The sequence below is a fragment of the Salmo salar genome, chromosome ssa01, assembly GCF_905237065.1.
Source record: "Salmo salar chromosome ssa01, Ssal_v3.1, whole genome shotgun sequence".
In the NCBI taxonomy this organism is placed as follows: Eukaryota; Metazoa; Chordata; class Actinopteri; order Salmoniformes; family Salmonidae; genus Salmo; species Salmo salar.
In genome coordinates, this window is record NC_059442.1 from 2,046,467 (window position 1) to 2,074,140 (window position 27,674).

Genomic DNA, 27,674 nt, shown 5'->3' on the forward strand with positions numbered 1-27,674 from the left:
GTCCAGTCCACTGGAAACCTAGTCCAGTCTACTGCCACTGGAAACCTAGTCCAGTCCACTGCTACTGGAAACCTAGTTCAGTCCACTGGAAACCTAGTCCAGTCCACTGGAAACCTAGTCCAGTCCACTGCCACTGGAAACCTAGTCCAGTCCACTGTGGTTGTATGAAGGCCCTTATTGAACTGTGTTTCATTCTTTGTTTTATGTATTGAACGTTTTAGGGATTGAGGGAATTATTTTAATGTTTGTTTATGTGTCAATTAAACCCATAAGTGATTGGCGATTTGACAATTTTGTAAATTTCATGAATTCATGAATATCTCTTCATCTTCCTGTGCATGCATGTTGACATGTTAGCTGGTTACTGTGTGACCACCACCACCCTCCTCTAACCACCTGTCTGTCTGTCTGTCCCTGCAGTCCACCTGGTGTCAGAGACCATCCAGGGAGTAACAGCCACTGCCACCGGAGTCCAATACCAACAATCCTGGCTATGTATCCTGTAAGTCAGGGTTTTCCCCAAACTGGCGGCCCGCGGGTGATTTTATTCAGTGCTTTGCAGGTGACACTGTCTGAGATTTATTTAGAATTCAAGACACACTTAACCAGCATGGCTACCACATCATTCTGCAGCGGTTCGCCATCTGGTTTGGGCTTAGTAGCCCTTACACCTCCAGGCTGTGTAAGGGCTATTTGACCAAGAAGGAGAGTGATGGAGTGCTGCATCAGATGACCCGGCCTCCACAATCACCCGACCTCAACCCGATTGAGATGTTTAGGATGAGTTGGACTGCAGAGTGGGTCTCCCAAGTGGCGCAGCAGTCTAAGGCACTGCATCTCAGTGCTAAAGGTGTCACTACATACCCTGGTTCAATTCCAGGCTGTATCACAAGCCGTGATTGGAAGTCCAATAGGGCAGCACACAGTTGGCCCAGCGTCATCCAGGTTTGACCGGGGTAGGGCGTCATTGTAAATAAGAATTTGTTCTTGAAACTGACTTGCCTAGTTAAATAAAAAAATAAAAAGCTGCCAACAAGTGCTCAGCATATGTGGGAACTCCTTCAAGACTGTTGGAAAAGCATTCCAAGTGAAGCTGGTTGAGAGAATGCCATGAGTGTGCAAAGCTGTCATCAAGGCAAAGGGTGGCTACTTTGAAAAATATATTAACACTTTTTTGGTTACTACATGATTCCATATGTGTTATTCCTGTCACGTCCTGACCATAGTAAGATGTTATTTTCTATGGTAGAGTAGGTCAGGGCGTGACAGGGGGGTTTTTTCTATATTTTGTATTTCTATGTTGGTTTTGTTTGGGATGATCTCCAATTAGAGGCAGCTGGTCCTCGTTGTCTCTAATTGGAGGTCATATTTAAGTTGGTGTTTTTCCCACCTGGGTTTGTGGGAGATTAATTTTGAGTAGTGTATGTTTTCACCTCTGCGTCACGGTTTGTTGTTTTTGTCATTCAGTTTATTTATATGTATTTGCATAGTTTCACAGTATAAATAAAATGTGGAACGACACACACGCTGCACTTTGGTCCGCTCCTTCCTACGAAAACCGTGACAATTCCATAGTTTTGAATGTAGAAAATAGTAAAAATAAAGAAACTCTTGAATGAGTAGGTGTGTCCAAATTGGTACTGTAGGCTTGCCATAACAAAGGGGCTGAATATTTACTGACTCAAGATATTTCAGATTTTCATATGTAATTCATTTGTAACAATTTTGAAAAACATAATTCCACTTACTTTGACATTGTGGGGTAATGTGTGTGGGCCAGTAACAAAAAATCTCAATTTAATCCATTTTAAATTCAGGCTGTAACAGAACAAAATGTGGAAAAAGTCAAGGAGTGTGAATACTTTCTTAAGTAAGGTTTAACATTATGATGTTTTAGTGAAATATATTTTTTGGGGGGCTTCTTGCAGTCAATTTGCAGTCTACAATTTATTTGTAATTATTGTACAGTGCATTCGGAAAGTATTCAGACCCCTTGACTTTTTCAACATTTTGTTACAGCCTTATTCTAAAATGGATTAAATAATTTTTCCCCCTCATCAATCTAAACACAATACCCCATAATGACAAAGCAAAAACAGGTTTTTAGAAAACAGAAATACCTGATTTACATAAGTATTCAGACCCTTTGCTATGAGACTCTCTATGATGTTTTATGACCTCTGTATGACGCGTTATAATTAATTGAACGATTTTCTGTAATTATTCCACATCTCTGCATTTGCTCAAATGTAGCCCTAGATAAAGGTTTGTCCATTTGAAAAGGCAGTGCATTGAGTTACAGGCATACATTGCTTTGATTGTAAGGGACGGAAATGTACAGTTATGGATATAACTACTGTTCCCTGAAGGAAGGAACAAGGTATAAAGTACTATGGGGAGTCAACAACCAATCCTATTCACCTGAAGCAAACTGAAATCACGGCTCACACAGAGCATCCAGGACCAAAGCCAGGTCCCAGGTCGGTGCCATAGGCTTAGACACTGGTCTGAGCTGACGCACGACTTTCAGGAACCGCACTACCAGAGGCTGAGACCCCTGAGTAGAGCCATCAATCCCTACATGACACACCGAGATGGCTGCCATATATACTGTACTTTCACCGTGGAAAAACAAAAAGCCCTGCTCAAAACGAGAAAATCTAAATGTCCACCAAACAGCTCTGAAAAGTCCAACCCTCTCGTAGAGGGCGCGGTGCACCGACTGCATAGCCGTAATCATGTGATCCAATACACGCTGACCCTTCAACATCTGAAGGAAACGCTTCAGCGCTAGCAAAACAGTCAGCAGTTCTAGGAAATTGATATGCAGCGGCTTTTGCGCTGTTGACCAAATCACTCTTTCCGAGTAACCAACACACAGCGCTCCCCATCCCAGTAAGGATGAGTCTGTTGTGATCACCTTGCAGGACACTGCCCGGCCAATGGAAACGCCCTGCAACTGTAGTCATGGGTCTCTTCAAGGAGTCAGCGCACGGCGAGGATAGCTTGAGCAACCGTTGGCAGTGGCGAGATGCGTCTAGACGTGCAGCTATCAGCCAGCGTTGAAACAGATACAGCAACAGAAATCCCAGAAGCAACCACAGCTATCATAAAGGAACCGTACCAGACAGACCTAGAATGAAACCCTCCTCCGTTTGGACAAAAATGCATGATTCAGAACCTGAGTCAAGAACGAGACACAGAAACTGAACGCGCTGAACCGGACTCAAACAACTTTTGTTGTGATTCACTAGTGAGACTGAATATGGAAGCCAGCGTGGCAGTGTGGAGCTCCACCTGTTCCCTCGACGCCGCTACAACCAGCCAATCATCCAGATAGGCCAATACTCTGATCCCACGGCGCCGCTACAACCAGCCAATCATCCAGATAGGCCAATACTCTGATCCCACGGCGCCGCTACAACCAGCCAATCATCCAGATAGGCCAATACTCTGATCCCACGGCGCCGCTACAACCAGCCAATCATCCAGATAGGCCAATACTCTGATCCCACGGGCGCCGCTACAACCAGCCAATCATCCAGATAGGCCAATACTCTGATCCCACGGCGCCGCTACAACCAGCCAATCATCCAGATAGGCCAATACTCTGATCCCACGGCGCCGCTACAACCAGCCAATCATCCAGATAGGCCAATACTCTGATCCCACGGCGCCGCTACAACCAGCCAATCATCCAGATAGGCCAATACTCTGATCCCACGGCGCCGCTCCGGTGGCCAAGCCACCTCCACCACCATACAAAAGGTGCAGAACGATAAGGACACCCTATGGACCTGCACCAATCACTGGGGCCTACTGATACACACCCTATGGACCTGCACCAATCACTGGGGCCTACCGATACACACCCTATGGACCTGGACCAATCACTGGGGCCTACCGATACACACCCTATGGACCTGCACCAATCACTGGGGCCTACTGATACACACCCTATGGACCTGCACCAATCACTGGGGCCTACTGATACACACCCTATGGACCTGCACCAATCACTGGGGCCTACCGATACACATCCTATGGACCTGCACCAATCACTGGGGTCTACCGATACACACCCTATGGACCTGGACCAATCACTGGGGCCTACTGATACACACCCTATGGACCTGCACCAATCACTGGGGCCTACCGATACACACCCTATGGACCTGCACCAATCACTGGGGCCTACTGATACACACCCTATGGACCTGGACCAATCACTGGGGCCTACCGATACACACCCTATGGACCTGCACCAATCACTGGGGCCTACTGATACACACCTATGGACCTGCACCAATCACTGGGGCATACCGATACACACCCTATGGACCTGCACCAATCACTGGGGCCTACCGATACACACCCTATGGACCTGCACCAATCACTGGGGCCTACTGATACACACCCTATGGACCTGCACCAATCACTGGGGTCTACCGATACACACCCTATGGACCTGCACCAATCACTGGGGCCTACTGATACACACCCTATGGACCTGCACCAATCACTGGGGCCTACTGATACACACCCTATGGACCTGCACCAATCACTGGGGCCTACTGATACACACCCTATGGACCTGCACCAATCACTGGGGCCTACCGATACACACCCTATGGACCTGCACCAATCACTGGGGCCTACCGATACACACCCTATGGACCTGGACCAATCACTGGGGCCTACTGATACACACCCTATGGACCTGCACCAATCACTGGGGCCTACTGATACACACCCTATGGACCTGGACCAATCACTGGGGTCTACCGACTGCAATAGCCAGTGAAGTGTGAGCATTTTGAACTTGCAAACCTTGAGGTGCTTTTTTAAAACACCAAGTTCATGATTGGGGCGTAACATTCCGTTACTCTCGGGAACTAAGAAGTACCAGCTGTGCCAAACGCTCTGCACTTCTGAGACGGGGACCACCCAAAATATCCGCCTTTGAAGATGATGTGTTATAACCTGTATTATGTGTAATAACCTGTGTGATGTGTTATAATATGTTTGTGTTATAACCTCGGTATGATGTGTTATAACCTGTTGATGTGTTATAACCTGTATAATGTGTAATAACCTGTGTGATGTGTTATAATATGTTTGTGTTATAACCTGTATGATGTGTTATAACCTCTGTTTTCCTAGCTGCAATGTGAAGAGACTCCAGAGACGTCACGTCTGTATCTCTCGTCTGGAGCGGCCTCAGAACTGGGGAGAGAACTGCTGTGAAGTCCGCTATGTCATCCTCATCCTGGCCCCACTCAGAATGGTAACTATAACCAGGTGCTAATGCATCTCTTTCCTCACTGAATGAATGTTGTCAACTGATGGACGGCCGATAGAAACCAGATAGATGATAGATAGATAGATAGATAGATAGATAGATAGATAGATAGATAGATAGATAGATAGATAGGTAGGTAGATAGATAGATAGATAGATAGATAGATAGATAGATAGATAGATAGATAGATAGATAGATAGATAGATAGATAGATAGATAGATAGATAGATAGATAGATAGATAGATAGATAGATAGATAGATAGATAGATAGATAGATAGATAGATAGATAGATAGATAGATAGATAGATAGATAGATAGATAGATAGATAGATAGGGTGAATAGGATGATTGTAGTGTAATGATGATGAAGAATTGTGGGAGGTCTAATGATTTTATGATGAAAGGATGGAAATGGAATATAATTTAGTCAAATCAGACACTGAACATACAAACATCATTACACACACCTGGTCTCCACCATTACACACACCTGGTCCCCATCATTACGCACACCTGGTCCCCATCATTACGCACACCTGGTCCCCATCATTACACACACCTGGTCCCCATCATTACGCACACCTGGTCTCCACCATTACACACACCTGGTCTCCACCATTACACACACCTGGTCTCCACCATTACACACACCTGGTCCCCATCATTACACACACCTGGTCTCCACCATTACACACACCTGGTCCCCATCATTACACACACCTGGTCTCCACCATTATACACACCTGGTCTCCACCATTACACACACCTGGTCCCCATCATTACGCACACCTGGTCCCCATCATTATACACACCTGGTCCCCATCATCACACACACCTGGTCCCCATTATTACACACACCTGGTCTCCACCATTACACACACCTGGTTATCATCATTACACACACCTGGTCCCCATCATCACACACACCTGGTCTCCACCATTACACACACCTGGTTATCATCATTACACACACCTGGTCCCCATCATTACACACACCTGGTCCCCATCATCACACACACCTGGTCCCCATTATTACACACACCTGGTCTCCACCATTACACACACCTGGTTATCATCATTACACACACCTGGTCCCCATCATTACACACACCTGGTCTCCACCATTACACACACCTGGTTATCATCATTACACACACCTGGTCCCCATCATTACACACACCTGGTCCCCATCATTACACACACCTGGTCACCATCATTACACACACCTGGTCCCCATCATTACACACACCTGGACCACATCATTACACACACCTGGTCCCCATCATTACACACACCTGGTCCCCATCATTACACACACCTGGTCCCCATCATTACACACACCTGGTCTCCATCATTACACACACCTGGTCCCCATCATTACACACACCTGGTCTCCATCATTACACACACCTGGTCCCTATCATTACACACACCTGGTCTACATCATTAAACACACCTGGTCTCCATCATTACACACACCTGGTCCCCATCATTACACACACCTGGTCTCCATCATTACACACACCTGGTCTCCATCATTACACACACCTGGTCCCCATCATTACACACACCTGGTCCCTATCATTACACGTACCTGGTCCCCATCATTACACACACCTGGTCTCCATCATTACACACACCTGGTCCCCATCATTACACACACCTGGTCCCCATCATTACACACACCTGGTCTCCACCATTACACACACCTGGTTATCATCATTACACACACCTGGTCCCCATCATTACACACACCTGGTCCCCATCATTACACACACCTGGTCCCCATCATTACACACACCTGGTTACCATCATTACACACACCTGGTCCCCATCATTACACACACCTGGTCCCCATCATTACACACACCTGGTCCCCATCATCACACACACCTGGTCCCCATCATTACACACACCTGGTTATCATCATTACACACACCTGGTTATCATCATTACACACACCTGGTCCCCATCATTACACACACCTGGTCTCCATCATTACACACACCTGGTCCCCATCATTACACACACCTGGTCTCCATCATTACACACACCTGGTCCCCATCATTACACACACCTGGTCTACATCATTAAACACACCTGGTCTCCATCATTACACACACCTGGTCCCCATCATTACACACACCTGGTCTCCATCATTACACACACCTGGTCTCCATCATTACACACACCTGGTCCCCATCATTACACACACCTGGTCCCTATCATTACACATACCTGGTCCCCATCATTACACACACCCGGTCTCCATCATTACACACACCTGGTCCCCATCATTACACACACCTGGTCCCCATCATTACACACACCTGGACCACATCATTACACACACCTGGTCCACATCATTACACACACCTGGTCCCCATCATTACACACACCTGGTCCCCATCATTACACAAACCGGATTCTTCCTATGACATTGAGGAGTACACCACATCAGTCATTGGCTTCATCAATAAGTGCATTGATGACGTCGTCCCCACGGTGACTGTACGTACATAACCCAACCAGAAGCCATGGATTACAGGCCACATCCGCACTGAGCTAAAGGCTAGAGCTGCCACTTTCAAGGAGCGGGACTCTAACCCGGAAGCTTATAAGAAATCCCGCTACGCCCTCCGACGAACCATCAAACAGGCAAAGCATCAAGACAGGACTAAGATCGAATCCTACTACACCGGCTCTGACGCTCGTCGGATGTGGCAGGGCTTGCAAACTATTACACACTAAAAAGGGAAGCACAGCTGAGAGCTGCCCAGTGACATGTGTACTGCGAGCATACGCTGACCAACTGTCTTCAACGACATTTTCAACCTCTCCCTGTCAGAAGATGTTTTAAGCAGACCACCATAGTCCCTGTGCCCAAGAACACTAAGGTAACCTGCCTAAACGACTACCGACCCATAGCACTCACATCTGAAGCCATGAAGTGCTTTGAAAGGCTGGTCACAGCTCACATCAACACCATTATCCCAGAAACCCTAGACCCACTCAATTTGCATACCGCCCCAACAGATCCACAGATGATGCAATCTCTATTGCACTCCACACTGCCCTTTCCCACCTGGTCAAAAGGAACACCTATGTGAGAATGCTGTTCATTGACTACAGCTCAGCGTTCAACATCATAGTGAACTCAAAGCTCATCACTAAGCTAAGCTAAGGACCCTGGGACTAAACACCTCCCTCTGCAACTGGATCTTATGACTTCCTGATGGGCCGCCCCAGGTGGTAAGGGTAGGTAACACATCCGCCACGCTGATCCTCAACATAGGGTACCACCAAGGGTGTGTGCTCAGTCTCCTCATGTACTCCCTGTTTACTCATGACTGCACGGCCAGGCACGACTCCAGCATCATCATTAAGTTTGCCGATGACACAACAGTGGTAGGCCTGATCACCGACAACGACAAGACAGCCTATAGGGAGGAGGTCAGAGACCTGGCTGTGTGGTGCCAGGACAACAACCTCTCCCTCAACGTGATCAAGACAAAGGAGATGATTGTGGACTACAGGAAAAGGAGGACCGAGCACGCCCCCATTCTCATCGACGGGGCTGTAGTGGAGCAGGTTGAGAGTTTCAAGTTCCTTGGCGTCCACATCACCAACAAACTAACATGGTCCATACACACCAAGACAGTCGTAAAGAGGGCACGACAAAACCTATTCCCCCTCAGGAGACTGAAATGATTTGGCATGGTCCCTCAGATCCTCAAAAGGTTTTACAGCTGCACCATCGAGAGCATCCTGACTGGTTGCAACACTGCCTGGTATGGCAACTGCTCGGCCTCCGACCGCAAGACACTACAGAGGGTAGTGCGTACGGCCCAGTACATCACTAGGGCCAAGCTTCCTGCCATCCAGGACCTCTATACTAGGCTGTGTCAGAGGAAGGCCCTAAAAATTGTCAAAGACCCCAGCCACCCTAGTCATAGACTGTTCTCTCTACAACCGCATGGCAAGCGGTACCGGGGGGCCAAGTCTAGAACCAAGAGGCTTCTAAACAGCTTCTACCCCCAAGGTATAAGACTCCTGAACATCTAATCAACCCAGACTACTTGCATTCTTCTTCTTCTTCTAATATGTTCATCAATATACAGACTAAACAACTTGTTCGTTTTTTTTGGTTTGGCTAGTCATAATGCTCTCTCTATCTCCTCTCCTCTGCACAGAAGAGTACGAAGACAGCGATGGAGCTCGGCAGGACATTTGGGACGTTATTCTCAGACATCTCGTTCAGACAGAAGCTCCTAGAGACCAAGACCCAGGAGGAGTTTAAAGAAGCCCTGGTGTTCCAACGACACCAGCTCACAGCAGCCAATCAGCAACCTGCTGCCGTGGAGGAGGAGGAGGAGGAGGAAGAGGAGGAGACTGACCCACACTCCCACAAGCCACTCAAGGTGAGGCTCCCGACACCCAACACACGTGTCCCAGCTGGGCACATGAAGTGACATGAGCCCACCCCTACCCCAAGGCAAACTTTTTTTTATTATTTAAAAAAAACCAAAAACATTTGTCCTTTATTTAACCAGGTAGGCTAGTTGAGAACAAGTCCTTTATTTAACCAGGTAGGCTAGTTGAGAACAAGTCCTTTATTTAACCAGGTGGCTAGTAGAGAACAAGTCCTTTATTTAACCAGGTAGGCTAGTTGAGAACAAGTTCTTATTTACAGCTGCGACCTGGCCAAGATAAAGCAAAGCAGTTCGACAACATACAACAACACAGAGTTACACATGGAATAAACAACATGCAGTCAATAATACAGTAGAAAAAAAATATAAGTATAAAAAGGGGTGGAGAATAAGGAGGTAAAGGGCAAAAGCGAAAAGTGGCAAAGTAAATACAATATAGCAAGTAAAACACTGGAATGGTAGATTTGCAGTGGAAGAAAGTGCAAAGTAGAAATAGTAATAATGGGGTGCAAAGGAACAAAATAAATAAATAAATACAGTAGGGGAAGTGGTAGTTGTTTGGGCTAAATTATAGATGGGCTATGTACAGGTGCAGTAATCTGTGAGCCGCTCTGACAGCTGGTGCTTAAAGCTAGTGAGGGAGAATAGTGTTTCCAGTTTTAGAGATCTTTGTAGTTCGTTCCAGTCATTGGCAGCAGAGAACTGGGAAGATAGGCGACCGAAGGAGGAATTGGCTTTGGGGGTGACCAGTGAGATATACCTGCTGGAGCGCGTGCTACGGGAATTATAGGCATCTAGAAATAGACAACGAAGATCAAGAAGCACATCACACCAAACGTTACAGTAGGCAGACAGAAACACAGACAGAAACAGACTGACAATTATATTCAATTCCAGAGTGTTCCTCTGAGACTGAGCCTGGAGCCCTGAGTAGCCTCGAGCTGGGTAGAGGCGAGTAGAGCTGGGGTCAGCTCACCAGGAGGATTACTGAGGGACCTGCCTGTCACGCTGTCTGGCAGGCATGGAGAGGAAAGATACAAGCTGAACCCAAATAAACCTTGCTACAGTAGGAAACCAATACATCACCACTGCCATGTGATTTAAAAAAAATCAAATTAACAACAAATGGTGTCTTTTGGACAAACGTGGAAGTGCAGAAAAGAGGCAGATAGTGCAGTTTTTCTGCCCAAGGTAAATGCTTTTATTTGCATAGTAAAGAAGAAATAGGTAGCGAAAGCAGTTGTAATATTTACAAAATAATAAACAGGACAAAGAGCAACAGGTCAACGCTCTGATAGGCTAACACATGCTTATAATTCCTGATGACTGGTCAATCACAACAGGGAATGAGGGGATTTAAATACATTTTTACCCACAATGCATTTCACCATGGAACATTCCATTCCTACACAAATGACCCATTAACTTCAAAATAGGCATTCTGACAATATCAATATCTGAAGGCAGTAAATATAGGCTACATATTACCAATAGAGCAAACACTTGGGTCAAGCTCATATACCATGCCTTAAGTTATACATTTTAATGTTACTCAATTATCCTCCCTCAATAGGATGAACCACAACACAGTCAAAACATGGCGCCTCTCTTGTAGTCTATCTCACTTTGACTGACAAAATCTCCATCCAGGAGCAAACCCCAAATACAATTATGAGGATAAACAAAGTATATGTATTTACATTTCTTTAGCTTATTAACTCTTAATCATGATCACTTTGATATTATTACTTTTAATCAACAAATGCATGAAGGGAAGATAAAATTAGCGTGGATAAGTACGGCTTGAGTTGCAGACAAAATGTTTTGCGCCAAAACGAGAGAGAAAAAAAGGAATGGGTGTGCGTGTGTGTATTGGTAAAGTACATACAACTGTAGGCTACCAGACACTTTTATATACAAACCTATGAGATAACTTACACAAACAGAAAGAACATGAAATTATTTTGCAATGTCAAAGGTTAATAGGCTAAGTCAGCCAGCCAATGCTAAAGGCAGTTCTGGCAGGTGGTAGACCTGTTCTTCATTTCCCAACCCAATTTCAGAGGGCAAAGACAACTCCAAGGGAAACAACACATATAAAGCTCTTACTATCATTTAATACAACGCAAGGAAAGTGAAGATAGCTAATGATTGCAGCTAATTAACTAAGTAATGGAAATGACTAAACAAATCCTTGTAAAACTTTCTGTTAATGATCCATGTTTAATGATCCAAGTTTCTATTTAGAGCAAAACTGAGTTATTACTCTTTTATTAGTAGGAAATAATTATGTTTGTTTGGGCATCTAGTCACTTCTGAAATAGAAACCAATGCACACTGTACAGAGAAGCCTGTCAATACAACTACAGTATGGGTATTTATATGTGTTTGTATTACAGCAAGCAGAGAGAGAGAGAGAGAGAGAGAGAGAGAGAGAGAGAGAGAGAGAGAGAGAGAGAGAGAGAGAGAGAGAGAGAGAGAGAGAGAGAGAGAGAGAGATTTGTTTTAGTCTAGCTCCAGTGTATAGTGGCTGCACATATAGAACAGAAGAGGGTGCCAAATACATTGAAACAAAAAATGAGATCTCACTGCTTTCTGATTGTGAGTGACAGATATGGACTCGTGCTTTGTCAAGAAGACACATACTGTCTTGCGGTTTCCATCATTGTGCCAGGAAATCATTACTAAGACATGATTTTCTGATAGCGTTTGCCTTTGAACATGTCATTCCATCCCTCCTTCTGACACTACAGAAGGATTCATTTAGTTCTTTACTTTCAGGTTTGTCTCGCCGTTTTTATTTACAGACTAGTGTTTCAGAGGTAACCAACTATAGCAGGGGTCTTCCACCTTTTCTTGCCCAGGGACACCCTCTCAGGCAAACCGGCGATGCAGGGATCCCCATCATACGTTAGCAAAACAAATATAATTCACGTTTTATTATCAGGTGAACGTCAATGTAAAGTAGTCAACGTTTTAAAATGAATAGATTTGGTAGATTTGTTTTTTAAATGATTTTGATCTCCTCACATTATAAATTGAAAGAGAAAGTGTAAACTCTAACAGATAGAAAAGTAACACATTTTTGGTATTGGCAGCTGTTAGCCATGGGCCACAACTGGAACTAGCAAGTGTCAAAGCCTACGTCAAATACTCCAGAAAGTGCGAATTAGCTTAAATTAGTGTAATTTGTTCAATATTAGGAGTTGAAAAAATATTATAATATAAATACAACATTAGAAAGATGTTCTCCTCTTTTCTACTGTAATTAAAAATGTGTTTTTATTCTGTTGAAATATTCATGTATATATTGATATTTTCGTGCAGCTGCTGCAGTACCTTAGGGGTTCTGCGGACCCCCGGTTGAATATGCCTGAAATATACCAATAGAACACAAAAATAGACCTGGACCACTTTACTACATCGGCATTGTTATTTCATCGAATCTAATCAAATCAAAGTTTAACTGTCCACCTTCATGCAGTCCCAGTATTTGTGCTATATCATGTTAGAGATGTAACGATGGCTGAACAGCAGCATGTTTAACTGGGGTATCTGAGACCACCAACTGGGCAGTAATGGGATTGTCTCTCTCCAATGTTCTGGTTTGAGGTTACATGACTACATTACACCACCTCCTGACCATTCCCCTTTCTCTTCCGCCGGAGGTAGTGTACCACCTGTGTGACATTTGCCTTGCCCAGCCTGGTGAGGAAACAGTAGAGGAAGGGGTCAGCCACGCTGTTGAGTGCTGATATCGCCATGCTGAGCTTATAGGGCAGGAAAAGCCAGGAGGGCCTCCCACAGTGCTCCAGCAGCCCCCACAAGAGCATCATAATGTGGATGGGTCCGAAGCAGAGCCCCAGGGTGAGCAGCACCATCGCCAGGAGTTGGGACACGTGCCTCCTCTCCTGCTCCTCCGTGGCCTGGTTGGCCAGCAGGACAGGAAACAGGAAACCCAGGACGAAACGAGCCACGCTGACCTGTAGCAGACTGTCCCTCAAGGGGAACATGTCTAAACACATGGCTCTCTGCTCCTCTGAGTTGTTCGAGTCGATCCAGATGATGGTGGAGGCGTTGAAGGAAACCACCAGCACCCAGATAGCCACGCTGATCATCACGGCCGTGTCCAGCCTCCTCAGGATGCTTTAGCGGGTGGACCACAGCCAGGTAACGGTTCAGGGCAATACAGCAAAGCAGCCCATCGTTGGTGTAGAAGTTAGTAAAGAGGATTATGACGGAGAGAATGCACACTGCATCCCCGTGAAACCAGACACCATGCCACATAAAGTCCACCCAAAGAGACAGTCCCACAGTGAATAAGAGGTCAGACAGGGCCAGGTTAAACAGGTAGATACCCAGGATGTTTGCTCTTTTTGATGTGCTGCCAGGACACATAGAGGAAAAAGGAGTTGGAGGGAATCCCGATGATAATGATGACCAGGTACATAAAGAGAAAGGGCCACCTGTCTTTAGTCAGCTGGATTACACAGTTTGTCTGGGTCATATGTGGTGCTCAGGCTGAAATTCTCCATCCCAACTGTGGAGTTCATGGTCCCTCACCTTTCGGGAAACAAAGCAATACAACACAATGTGACTTCGATTTATGAAGTGTAGCAAAGATCATTTCAAGACTGCATCATTTAAACATAAAACATCCAGTTATTAGTAAACATATTGGATATCTTGCTAAAGTAACCCACAGTAAGTACCATATCAAGAACAGTCAGGTCCAAGACTGTTGATACCCTTGATAAAGACCGTCTAAAGGTGGAATGGAGCCATTTTTATCTCAATACCAAATAATGTCTGGTTTGCTAGGACTGTCCGGGAATGGTCTGAGTGGGGTGGGGAAAACTGAAAACTAGCTGTTATTGGCAGAGATGTTATGAACTCTTTCTTATTGGTCTGTTATTAACTACTTTTCAGGCAGTCTTTTCCAACCTCATAATGTGGAAATATGTCTATAAAACACAGGAAGTGGCGCAGCGGTCTAAGCGGTCTAAGCCACTGCATCTCAGTGCTAGAGACGTCACTACAGACCCTGATTCGATTCCAGGCTGTATCACAACCGGCCGGGATTGTGAGTCCCATAGGGAGGCGCACAATTGGCCAAGCGTTGTTAGGGTTTAGCAGGGGTAGGCCTTCGTTGTAAGTAAGAATTTGTTCTTAACTGACTTGCAAAGTCAAATAAAGGATACACTTAACAATCTTGACTGCGCTGGGTATTTTAAAATAAATAATACGAATACTGAGCTGTACTGTTAATTATACTTTAAAAACAAGGGTTTGGTGTCATAATAAGGATTAAGCAGAAAACAACCTCATACCTACTGTAAAATATAGTGGTGGATCTTTGATGTTATGGGGCTATTTAGTTTCCACTGGTCCCGGGGCCCTTAAGGTCATGAACTTTACCCAGTACCAGGATGTTTTAGCCAAAAACCTGGTTGCCTCTGCCAGAAAGTTTAAACTTGGACATGTGGATCTTCCAGCAGGACAATAACCCCAAGCACATATCAAAACCTACAAAGAAATGGTTAATTGACCACAAAAAAAAAATCAATATTTTTGCAATGGCCATGTCAGGACTTGAACCCCATTGAAAACCTTTGGCTTGAATTACAAAGTGCAGTACATAAGCACAGATGAAGGATATCAAGGATCTGGAGAGATTCTGTATGGAGGAGCGGTCTAACATCTCTCCCAATGTGTTCTCCAATCTCATAAAACATTTGAGAAAAAGGCTCAATGCTGTTATCCTCGCAAGGTGATGTATTGAAAGGGATTGAAAACAGGGGGTGGTAATAATTTTGACCACTGTAGTTTTTTGAAAAATATATCTTACTTGTTAAACAAAATGTATTTCTCTGAGAAAATGTATAAGTATAATTGTCAATATTTTTGGAGCATACAATATAGCTTTTATTTGATAGTCTTTTTTGCTCATATTTTTCAAGGGTGTAACTAATACAGTAATTTTCGCCCTGACTCTATGCCCATACAGTAACATGTAACAAGCAGTACTCACAGTTGACCATATACAGTAGAGCACTCAATAGACCTTTTAGTTATTGATTATAGAAATCAAAATTATTAGTTTGTTTCTCCCAAACGATAACCCTCTGGACAGACTCGGTACACACATGTAATGTCATTCATAGGCTAAAAAATAAAAACCACAGGAAGAAAGAAAACCACTGCTTCGTGAGACCTTTGCTTTACTACAATGAAGATGTGACAACCAATAACATGAGAGAGAGAGGGAGAGAGGGAGAGGGAGAGAGGGAGAGGGAGAGGGAGAGGGAGAGAGAGAGAGAGGGAGAGAGAGAGAGAGGGAGAGAGAGGGAGAGAGAGGGAGAGAGAGAGAGAGAGAGAGAGAGAGGGGGAGAGAGAGGGAGACGGAGAGAGAGAGAGAGAGAGAGAGAGAGAGAGAGAGAGAGAGAGAGAGAGAGGGCTAGTCGACTGGTGGACTACACTGTAGCTTTAGGTACAACCACCATATGAGCCATTAACTTTAACTGTCTGTGTGCCTACAGGTTTTACAACTTAGGCTGGTTGTTATTTTAGCTTGTGTTGACTGTTTGGGTAAAGGAGTATGAATAAGCCATATATCAACATCCTCATTACATTCTAACTGGACTTTTATATGAAAGTCAAACAACGCATAATGATCCATAGTGATACAGGGCCTTCAAAAAAGTATTTATACCCCTTGACTTATTCCACACAGCCTGAATTCAAAATGGATTAGATAGATTTTTTTTCTTCTTCTCTTCTTCTCACCCATCTACACGCAATACCCAATAATGAAAACGTGTTTTTAGAAATGTTTGCTAATTTATTGAAAATTAAATTCAGAAAAATCGAATTTACGTAAACATTCATACACCTGAGTCAATGCATGTTAGAATCGTGTTAGAATCACCTTTGGCAGTAATTACACCCGTGAGTCTCTAAGAGGAGATGGCTGCCGTTTTATCCCCTAAGCAATTGTGCTATTTGTGTGTTTTTTTTTGCGTTATTTGTAACTTATTTTGTACCAAATTTTTCTGCCACTGTGTCTTATGACCGAAAGAGCTTCTAAATATCAGGACAGCGATTACTCACCTCGAACTGGAGGAATACCTTTTCTTTAACGAGACGGACAGGAAGGATTTACTTCAGACGCCCGACAAGGCCCTCCTCCCTGTCATCCGCAGGAGAAAGAGAGACGGAGACAAAGGTCCTGGTGTAAGGATCGGTCCTATTGGCTAACGTACAATCAATGGAAAATTACCATATATATCTTACCAACGAGTCATTAAGAACTGTAATATCTTATGTTTCACCAAGTCGTGGCTGAACGACAACATGAATAACACACAGCTTTCAGGTTTTACGCTGTTTCGGCAGGATATTTCAGCAGCCTCTGGTAAGACAAGGGGTGGCGGTCATGGGTATATTTGTAAACAACATCTGGTGCACGGAATCTAAGTCTCAAGGTTTTGCTCGCCTGAGGTAGAGTATCTCATGATAAGCTGTAGACCACTGTCATGACGTTGCCCTTTTGATCGCCACGCTGGAAGGATGAATTCGACTACACCAGCCAGAATATAGCATGAGCTTATAGTATGGCAACTTGGTATGAACTCTGAACTCTTATTCACTAAAGAAGTGATACATCCTAGACGTCGAGTTGTGCGTGGCCTAGGAAAGGACGGACAATCTCTTCAGAACAACAGGGTACTACAACGTATCCGTTCTACCACAAGACAACAGACTACAACGTATCCTCCCAGAGATATTTTTCAACGGAGATCTCTGCTGGGCAACCCAGCCTTCCATCTTTGACCAACCTATTGAAGCGCAGCTCAGAGTAAATGTATTTTTTGCATTTTCCTTTTCCGAATGGGCGGTTATTTAGAATGCATAAGTTTGTGTTTACGATGTCGTAGCTTCATAAGGTCCGATAGAGACCCAATCCTTTTGTTCCTCAGTCTTCCCGTGCTTTCATTCAAACCCAACCCCCTTTTCTTTGTGTAACCAGTCGTCATATCTGTTTCGTCCTCTAGGGACGTTTTCCTTTATGACATCATTAGTAATCAATGTATGATCCATTCTGTGTAGATGTAAATCTATGTGATTATTTAGTAAATAAATAATTAAATCAAATATTGTATTGCTGATTCAACTTGTTAGCCAGGGTTTGTGAAGATAACCAAGAATTTTACGACGCTCAAATGAGACTGAATAAGGTGACGATTAATAATTGACTGCTATTGATATAAAAGATTACCAGGTCTTTAAGAGTTTATTCAGAAGACAACAGCTCTATAAACATTCTTCCGTGGTGCCCCCTGATTAGTTTAATCAGGTAATATTAATTACAGAGAATTGATTTTATAAAATAGCATGTCATATCTTTAAATCCATAGCAAAGACACGACGCCACATTATTTACAAAGAGAGTTTATCTATATTCTTCGTAGCTGTCTATTTACTACCACAAACCAATGCCGGCACTAAGACTGCACTCAATGAGCTGTATACGGCCATGAGCAAACAGGAAAACGCTCATCCAGAAGCGGCGCTCCTAGTGTCCGGGGACTTTAATGCAGGGAAACTCATCTCTTTTACCTAATTTCTACCAGCATGTTAAATGTGCAACCAGAGGGGAAAAACCTCTAGACACCTTTACTCCACACAGAGAGATGCACACAAGGCTCTCCCTCGCCCTCCATTTGGCAAATCTGACCACAATTCTATCCTCCTGATTCCTGTTTACAAGCAAAAATTAAAGCAGGAAGTACCAGTGATTCGCTCAATACGGAAGTGGTCAGATGACATGGATGCTACACTACAGGACTGTTTTGCTGCACAGACTGGAATATGTTCTGTGATTTATCCAATTGTATTGAGGAATACACCAACTCAGTCATCGGCTTCATCAATAAGTGCATTAACAACACCGTCCCGACAGTGACTGTACGTACATATCCCAACCAGAAGCCATGGATTACAGGCAACATCCGCATTGAGCTAAAGGCTAGAGCTGCCGCATTCAAGGAGCGGGAGACTAATCTGGACGCTTATAAGAAATCTCGCTATGCCCTCAGATGAACCATAAAACAAGCAAAGCATCAATACAAGATTAACTTCTCAGGGCTGCGTGGGATGCTACCGTCCCACCCACGGTTCACACTATTCAACAGCCAGTGAAAAATCAGAGCGCCAAATTCAAAACAATAAAATGTCATAATTTAAAGTTCTCAAACATACAACTATTTTACACCATTTTAAAGATAAACCTCTCCTTAATCCAACCACATTGTCCAATTTCAAAAAGGCTTTACGGCGAAAGCATAAAGTTAGATTATGTTAGGACAGTGCCAACACAAGAAAAACCACACAGCCATTTTCCAAGCAGGAGAGGGGTCACAAAAACCATAAATACAGCTAAAATTAAGCACTAACCTTTGACGATCTTAATCAGATGACACTCCTAGGACTCAATGTTACACAAAACATGTATGTTTTGTTCGATAAAGTTCATATTTATATCCAAAAACCCCATTTTACATTGGCGCGTGATGTTCAGAAAATATTTTTCCTCCAAAACTGGCGGTGAATCAGCACAACAATTTACAAAAATACTCATCATAAACGTTGATAAAATATTAAATTGTTATTCAAAGAATTATAGATAAACATTTTCTGAATGCAACCGCTGTGACAGATTTTAAAAAAAGCTTCACGGGGAAAGCACACTTTGCAATAATCTGAGTACGGCGCTCAGAAAACAACAGCAGGCAATACAGATACCCGCCATTTTGGAGTCATCTAAAATCATAAATAGCATTATAAATATTCACTTACCTTTGATGATCTTCATCAGAATGCACTTCCAGGAATCCCAGGTCCACAATAAATGTTGTTTTGTTCGATAAAGTCCATAATTTATGTCCAAATACCTCCTTGTTGTTAGCGCGTTCAGTAAGCTACTCCAAATGTAGGAAGCGTGCCCAAAATTTCACGACAAAAAGTCGAAAAAAGTTATATTTACATTCGTTGAAAGATGTCAAACGTTGTATAGCATCAATCTTTAGGGCCTTTTTAACATAAAACTTCAATAATATTCTAACCGGACGATTCCAATGTATTGAAAAACGTTATGGAATACAGCTACCTCATCATGTGAATGTGCGCCACCAAACCCAGTGGGTTTGGCAACGAATATGTAGAGAGGACCAGCCAACGAGAGCATACATGTCGCAGTGGTGGGTAGTATATGGGGCTTTGGTGACAAAACGGATGGCACTGTGATAGACTGCATCCATTTTGCTGAGTAGAGTGTTGGAGGCTATTTTGTAAATGACATCGCCGAAGTCAAGGATCGGTAGGATAGTCAGTTTTACGAGGATATGTTTGGCAGCATGAGTGAAGGAGGCTTTGATGCAAAATAGGAAGCTGATTCTAGATTTAATTTTGGATTGGAGATGCTTAATGTGAGTCTGGAAGGAGAGTTTACAGTCTAGCCAGACACCTAGGTATTTATAGTTGTCCACATATTCTAAGTCAGAACCGTCCAGAGTAGTGATGCTAGTCGGGCGGGCAGGTGTGGGCAGTGATCAGTTGAAGAGCATGCATTTCATTTTACTAGCATTTAAGAGCAGTTGGAGGCCACGGAAGGAGTGTTGTATGGCGTTGAAGCTCGTTTGGAGGTTAGTTAACACAGTGTCCAAAGAAGGGCCAGAAGTATACAGAATGGTGTCATCTGCGTAGAGGTGGATCAGAGAATCACCAGCAGCAAGAGCAACATCATTGATGTATACAGAGAAAAGAGTCGGCCCGAGAATTGAACCCTGTGGCACCCCCAAAGAGACTGCCAGAGGTCCGGACAACAGGCCCTCCGATTTGACACACTGAACTCTATCTGAGAAGTAGTTAGTGAACCAGGCAAGGCAGTCATTTGAGAAACCAAGGCTGTTGAGTCTGCTGATAAGAATACGGTGATTGACAGAGTCGAAAGCCTTGGCCAGGTCGATGAATACGGCTGCACAGTAATGTCTCTTATCGATGGCGGTTATGATATCGTTTAGGACCTTGAGCGTGGCTGAGGTGCACCCATGACCAGCTCTGAAACCAGATTGCATAGTGGAGAAGGTACGGTGGGTTTCGAAATGGGCGGTGATCTGTTTGTTCACTTGGCTTTCAAAGATCTTAGAAAGGCAGGGCAGGATGGATATAGGTCTGTAACAGTTTGGGTCTAGAGTGTCTCCCCCTTTGAAGAGGGGGATGACCGCGGCCGCTTTCCAATCTTTAGGAATCTCAGACGATACGAAAGAGAGGTTTAACAGACTAGTAATAGGGGTTGCAACATGGCGGCGGATAATTTTAGGAAGAGAGGGTCCAGATTGTCTAGCCCGGCTGATTTGTAGGGATCCAGATTTTGCAGCTCTTTCAGAACATCAGCTGTCTGGATTTGGGTGAAGGAGAAATGGGGGTGGCTCGGGCCAGTTGCTGCGGGGGGTACAGAGCTGTTGGCCGGTGTCGCCATATGGATGCATGGCCAGCTGTAGAGAAATTATTAATGAAATTCTCGATTATTGTGGATTTATCGGTGGTGACAGGGTTTCCTAGCCTCAGTGCCATGGGCAGCTGGGAGGAGGTGCTCTTATTCTCCATGGAATTTACAGTGTCCCAAAACTTTTTGGAATTAGTGCTGCAGGATGCAAATTTCTGTTTGAAAAAGCTAGCCTTTGCTTTCCTAACTGACTGTGTATATTGGTTCTTGACTTCCCTGAAAAGTTGCATATCGCGGGGACTATTCGATGCTAATGCAGTACGCCACAGGATGTTTTTGTGCTGGTCAAGGGCAGTCAAGTTTGGAGTGAAACAAGGGCTATATCTGTTCTTAGTTCTACATTTTTTGAAAGGGGCATGCTTATATAAGATGTTGAGGAAAGAACTTAACTCTACCTACATGTACATATTACCTGAATTACCTCGACTAACCTGTGCCCCCGCACATTGACTCCGTACCGTAATACCCCCTGTATTTAGCCTCGCTACTGTTATTTTACTGCTGCTCTTTAATTATTTGTTATTTTAATAATAATTTTTTTACTTAACACTTATTTTTCTTAACTGAATTGTTGGGCTTTGTTGGGCTTATAAGTTTGGCGCATGAGATAAGATTGCACTTATCTTCCTCACTAGCTTTAAGCACCAGCTGTCAGAGCAGCTCACAGATCACTGCACCTGTACATAGCCCATCTGTAAATAGACCAAACAACTACCTCTTCCCCTACTGTATTTATTTATTTATTTTGCACCTTTGCACCCCATTATTTCTATTTCTACTTTTCCCTTTCTTCCACTACAAATCTACCATTCCAGTGTTTTACTTGCTATATTGTATTTACTTTGCCACCATGGCCTTTTTTGCCTTTACCTCCCTTATCTCACCTCATTTGCTCACATTGTATATAGTCTTATTTTTCTACTGTATTATTGACTGCATGTTGTTTATTCCATGTGTAACTCTGCGTTGTTGTATGTTGTCGAACTGCTTTGCTTTATCTTGGCCAGGTCGCAATTGTAAATGAGAACTTGTTCTCAACTTGCCTACCTGGTTAAATAAAGGTTAAATAAAAAATTTAAAAAATTAAAAAAGTGACAAATAACATTTGAATTTCATTTTTTAATTAATTTGTAAAAATTCCACATTGACATTATAGGGCAGGGATCATCAACTGTATTCAGCTACTGTCAGTGTGGGGCCATAACAGGCAGGTAGACTAGCAGTGAAAAGCATTGGGCCAGTAATCTAAAGGTCACTGGTTCGAATCCCCGACTACGTGAATAATCTATAGATGTGCCCTTGAACATGGCCCTGAACTCCAAGGCCCTGAACTCCAAGGCCCTGAACTCCAAGGCCCTGAACTCTAAGGCCCTGAACTCCAAGGCCCTGAACTCCAAGGCCCTGAACTCCAAGGCCCTGAACTCCAAGGCCCTGAACTCTAAGGCCCTGAACTCCAAGGCCCTGAACTCCAAGGCCCTGAACTCCAAGGCCCTGAACTCCAAGGCCCTGAACTCCAAGGCCCTGAACTCCAAGGCCCTGAACTCCAAGGCCCTGAACTCCAAGGCCCTGAACTCTAAGGCCCTGAACTCCAAGGCCCTGAACTCTAAGGCCCTGAACTCCAAGGCCCTGAACTCCAAGGCCCTGAACTCCAAGGCCCTGAACTCTAAGGCCCTGAACTCCAAGGCCCTGAACTCTAAGGCCCTGAACTCCAAGGCCCTGAACTCCAAGGCCCTGAACTCCAAGGCCCTGAACTCCAAGGCCCTGAACTCCAAGGCCCTGAACTCCAAGGCCCTGAACTCCAAGGCCCTGAACTCCAAGGCCCTGAACTCTAAGGCCCTGAACTCCAAGGCCCTGAACTCCAAGGCCCTGAACTCCAAGGCCCTGAACTCCAAGGCCCTGAACTCTAAGGCCCTGAACTCCAAGGCCCTGAACTCCAAGGCCCTGAACTCCAAGGCCCTGAACTCTAATGTATGTTGCTCTGGATAAGATTGTCTGCTAAATGACTATAATGTATAATTACAAAACATATGCCTACCTGGTTAGATAAAGGTGAAATAAAATAAAAAATAAATACAAATATCTCACTGGTCACCCCCAAAGCCAATTCCTTCTTTGGTCGCCTCTCCTTCCAGTTCTCTGCTGCCAATGACCGGAACGAACTGCAAAAAGACTCATATCTCCCTCGCTAGCTTTAAGCATCAGCTGTCAGAGCAGCTCACAGATCACTGCACCTGTACATAGCCCATCTGTAAACAGCCCATCTACCTACCTACCTCATCCCCATACTGTATTTATTTATTTATATTGCTCCTTTGCACCCCAGTATCTCTACTTGTACATTCATCTTTTGCACATCTACCATTCCAGTGTTTAATTGCTATATTGTAATTACTTCGCCACTATGGCCTATTTATTGCCTTAACTTACCTCATTTCCACTCATTGTATATAGACTTTTTGTTTTCTTTTGTTCTACTGTATTATTGACTGTAGGTTTGTTTATTCCATGTGTAACTCTGTGTTGTTGTATGTGTCGAATTGCTACGCTTTATCTTGGCCAGGTCGCAGTTGCAAATGAGAACTTGTTCTCAACTAGCCTACCTGGTTAAATAAAGGTGAAATGAAATGAAATAAAATAAAATGTATATTGCAAATTGACCGCAAGAAGCCCAAACAGATACCGTATAATGTTTGATTAAAACATAATCATTTAAAACCTTGCTTACATTTGTATACGGTCACGTCTCGCTATTATGCGTGGGAATACTTGGGAACAGATTTCTTAAATTAATATCTCTTGGAGCTGTGTTTTTACAGTCTGTAACAATAAAAAAAGTTTATCAATTATTATCAATTATTATTTGGGGAACCCTGTTATGGGGTATTGTGTGTAAGTCAGTGACACAAACTCTCAATTTTAATCCATTTTAAATTCAGATTGTAACACAACAAAATGTGGAAAAAGTCCAAGGGTGTGAATACTTTCTGAAGGCACTGTACTTACAGGTAACTGCCAAAATAAAGGAAACGCTTGAGTAAATGAGGGATACAAAGTATATTGAAAGCAGGTGCTTCCACACAGGTGTGATTCCTGAGTTAATTAAGCAATTAACATCCCTTCATGCTTAGGGTCATATATACAAATTCCTAGTTGCTCCATACTTTGGCTAGAAGAGATCTGTGACTTTGAAAGAGTGGTCTCGAAGGATCATAGGGGGTTTAAAGGGTGTGTGTGTGTGTGTGTGTGTGTGTGTGTGTGTGTGTGTGTGTGTGTGTGTGTGTGTGTGTGTGTGTGTGTGTGTGTGTGTGTGTGTGTGTGTGTGTGAGAGAGAGAGAGTAACCAACCCAATTGGACACCAATTGGACACCTCTAGGAGATTCTGCCTGAGACAGTGTTTTTCTCCATCATTAACAAAACACCAAATTATGGAATTTGTCATGGAAGAATACTTGCAGAATCTACGCCAAAGCGCATTGAATCTGTTCTGGCGGCTCGTGGCCCAATGCCCTGCTAACACAGGTTATGTTGGTTTTCTTCTAGGTTGTCCGTAGGATACCATAACTTCTGTTATCAGATAGTATTCAGGCATTGTACCTTCACAGAAATATGTGTTAGGTTCTGAATATACATTTACCTAGAAGGTTACATGATTATACAGTAGTGGATTGTTAAACACCAGTACTATAATAGCCTCACAAAGGCATCATTTGAATAGATTGCAAATAAGGTTATTTATAGTCCTCTGTAATGGAGGCTACTGTCTTCTAACAATGTTAGGTCATGTCCCAATTCTGATTTGTTTTGTCCTTCTAACATTATAGCATAAAGCAATTTTTACATGACATTTTCACAGTAAAATACTTTTTAATGGATTTATCATGAATCATTTCTTAGCTTATGTAATTGTGTAAATGTTTTTGCACTTCTTTAACCGACTGCTACATCTATTGCATAATTGCAGCACTTTAGTCATCTCGTTCTTGGCACTCTGACTGATGAGACAGTAGAAAATAGGGTCCAGCATGCTGTTGAGTGTCGTCCAGGCAACCAGCACCATGTATGGGTCCCTGAGCTTCACTGCTACGCTACATTCCCCAGGCTCCAGCACCCCTCTGAGGAACATAACAGCCTGGAAGGGGGCGAAGGACACCACATATGTCACCAGGAGGAGCAGCAACAAGAGGCTGACTTTCCTCCGCTCCCAGGCCAGCAAGGAGGCACTGTCGCGCAGTGCCAAAACAATCTGATGGAAGCAGAAGGTCATGATGAGAAGGGGGAACAGGAAGCCCAGAACTACCCGGGTCAGGGCAACGTGGGCGTCCGCCTGGGCCATGGGTATACCCTCTTTACACAGCCGCCTGGAGGAGAAGTCCTGCAGCGCCCCCCTTCGGTGAAGAAGGTAGATGTGGATAGACAGTTCTACACACCACAATGCAGCGCAAACTGCCACTGCAGTACGCACCTGCCTCACCCAGTTGAAGTAGAGAGGATAGACCACGGCCAGGTAGCGATCCACTGAGATGCAGCAGAGGAGACCGGACCCGACGTAGAAGCTGTTGTACATCACCACAGACACCAGGCTACAGAGGGTGTCCCCGACGGGTCGACCCAGGGCCAGCTCGATCCATACGGGCAAGGAGACCGTATAGAGGAGGTCTGAGATAGACAGATTCACTAGGTACACGGCCAAGTTGTTTCCTTTCCTCATTAACACCCAGGCCACATACAGAGACAGGCAGTTAGCCGGGAAGCCCACGATGAAGAAGAGGGAGTAGGCTGCTGGGTACATGTGCCCGTCCACCCAGTCATTTTTAATGCAGACAGAACCAGACAGGTTAGAATTGGTCTGATTGAGTGGTATTGCAGTTGGGTCCATCTTTGCCCTCGCCGAGTTGTATGTCTCTGGGCGCTCTGCGTTGTTGTCACCTATTTTACTCCTATGGTTCAATGAGAAAATGGATGTTGGGATGCCCTGGTTAAAAGCGTTGGGCCAGTATCCGAAAGGTTGCTGGTTCAAATCCTCGAGCTAGCAAGATGGAGAAAAAAAAAAAGTGCTGTTCTTCCCAGTTACAACAACAACAACTGCTCTCCGGGCGCCGATTTGAAATGGATGTTGATTCAGAGGGGTTGGGTGAAATGTGGAAGGCACATTTCGGTTGAATGCGTTCGGTTGTGAAGCTGACTACCTTTTCCCTTTCTTGTGTTCCATGCAAATTATACTCATGATAATACATTTCCTGGAACTGATGGAGCTGTTGTAAGAATGCCTCTACTGTTGTTTTCAGGACTGTCACTAGTTAACACAGCCATACTGTCAAAATTGGCTATATTCAGTGTTAAGGTTAGGGTTAGGTTTTAAATCAGATTTTAAGAGGAGAAATTGTAGAAATAGACAGGGTTTATATGACTTTGTGGCTATGGTAACTAGTGATGACCAGCATAGATATTTGGTTATTTTTACATCATTTAGCAGACGCTCTTATCCAGAGTAATCATGTCACGGTTTTCGTAGGAAGGAGCGGACCAAAGTGCAGCGTGTGTGTCGTTCCACATTTTATTTATACTGTGAAACTATGCAATACATATAAATAAACTGAATGACAAAAACAACAAACCGTGACGCAGAGGTGAAAACATACATTACTCAAAATTAATCTCCCACAAACCCAGGTGGGAAAAACACCAACTTAAATATGACCTCCAATTAGAGACAACGATGACCAGCTGCCTCTAATTGGAGATCATCCCAAAACCCAGCCCAACATAGAAATACAAAAACTAGAACAACCCAACATAGAAATGCAAAACTAGAACAACACAACATAGAAATACAAAAACTAGAACAACCCAACATAGAAATATAAAAACTAGAACAACCCAACATAGAAATAAAAAACTAGAACAACCCAACATAGAAATACAAAAACTAGAACAACCCAACATAGAAATACAAAACTAGAACATAACAACATAGAAAAACTAAACTAGAAAACCCCCCTGTCACGCCCTGACCTACTCTACCATAGAAAATAACAGCTTACTATGGTCAGGACGTGACATATCAATAACAAAATAATTGCCATTAAATTGTTATCATTGTTATTGCCATTAAACTAATTTTAGGATATTGATACTACTAAATGACAATTTGGAATCCGTTGCCAAGCTTTTTCATCAACCTGTCACCTAGTCTTTATATGCCAATTGGTCCAGCACCAATCATCAGACAAGTCTAGGTCCAAGAGGCTTCTAAATAGCTTCTACCCACAAGCCATAATACTCCTGAATATCTAATCACATGGCTACCCAGACTATTCACATTGCCCCCCAGCCCTCTCCTCACAACTGCCACTCTCTGTTCTTATCTATGC

At 43.8% G+C, this 27,674-nt stretch overlaps 1 protein-coding gene across 1 annotated transcript in view; it reads left to right on the plus strand.

The window, feature by feature from the left end:
• The window catches only part of slc4a11 (solute carrier family 4 member 11), a 140,554-nt gene that overhangs the window by 33,799 nt on the left and 79,081 nt on the right, over window positions 1–27,674 (plus strand). The window contains exons 4-6 of the mRNA XM_045704876.1: window positions 421–502; window positions 5,164–5,287; window positions 9,498–9,725. Of these exons, the coding sequence (XP_045560832.1) occupies window positions 421–502; window positions 5,164–5,287; window positions 9,498–9,725 (434 nt within the window). The remainder of the gene's footprint in view (window positions 1–420; window positions 503–5,163; window positions 5,288–9,497; window positions 9,726–27,674) is intronic.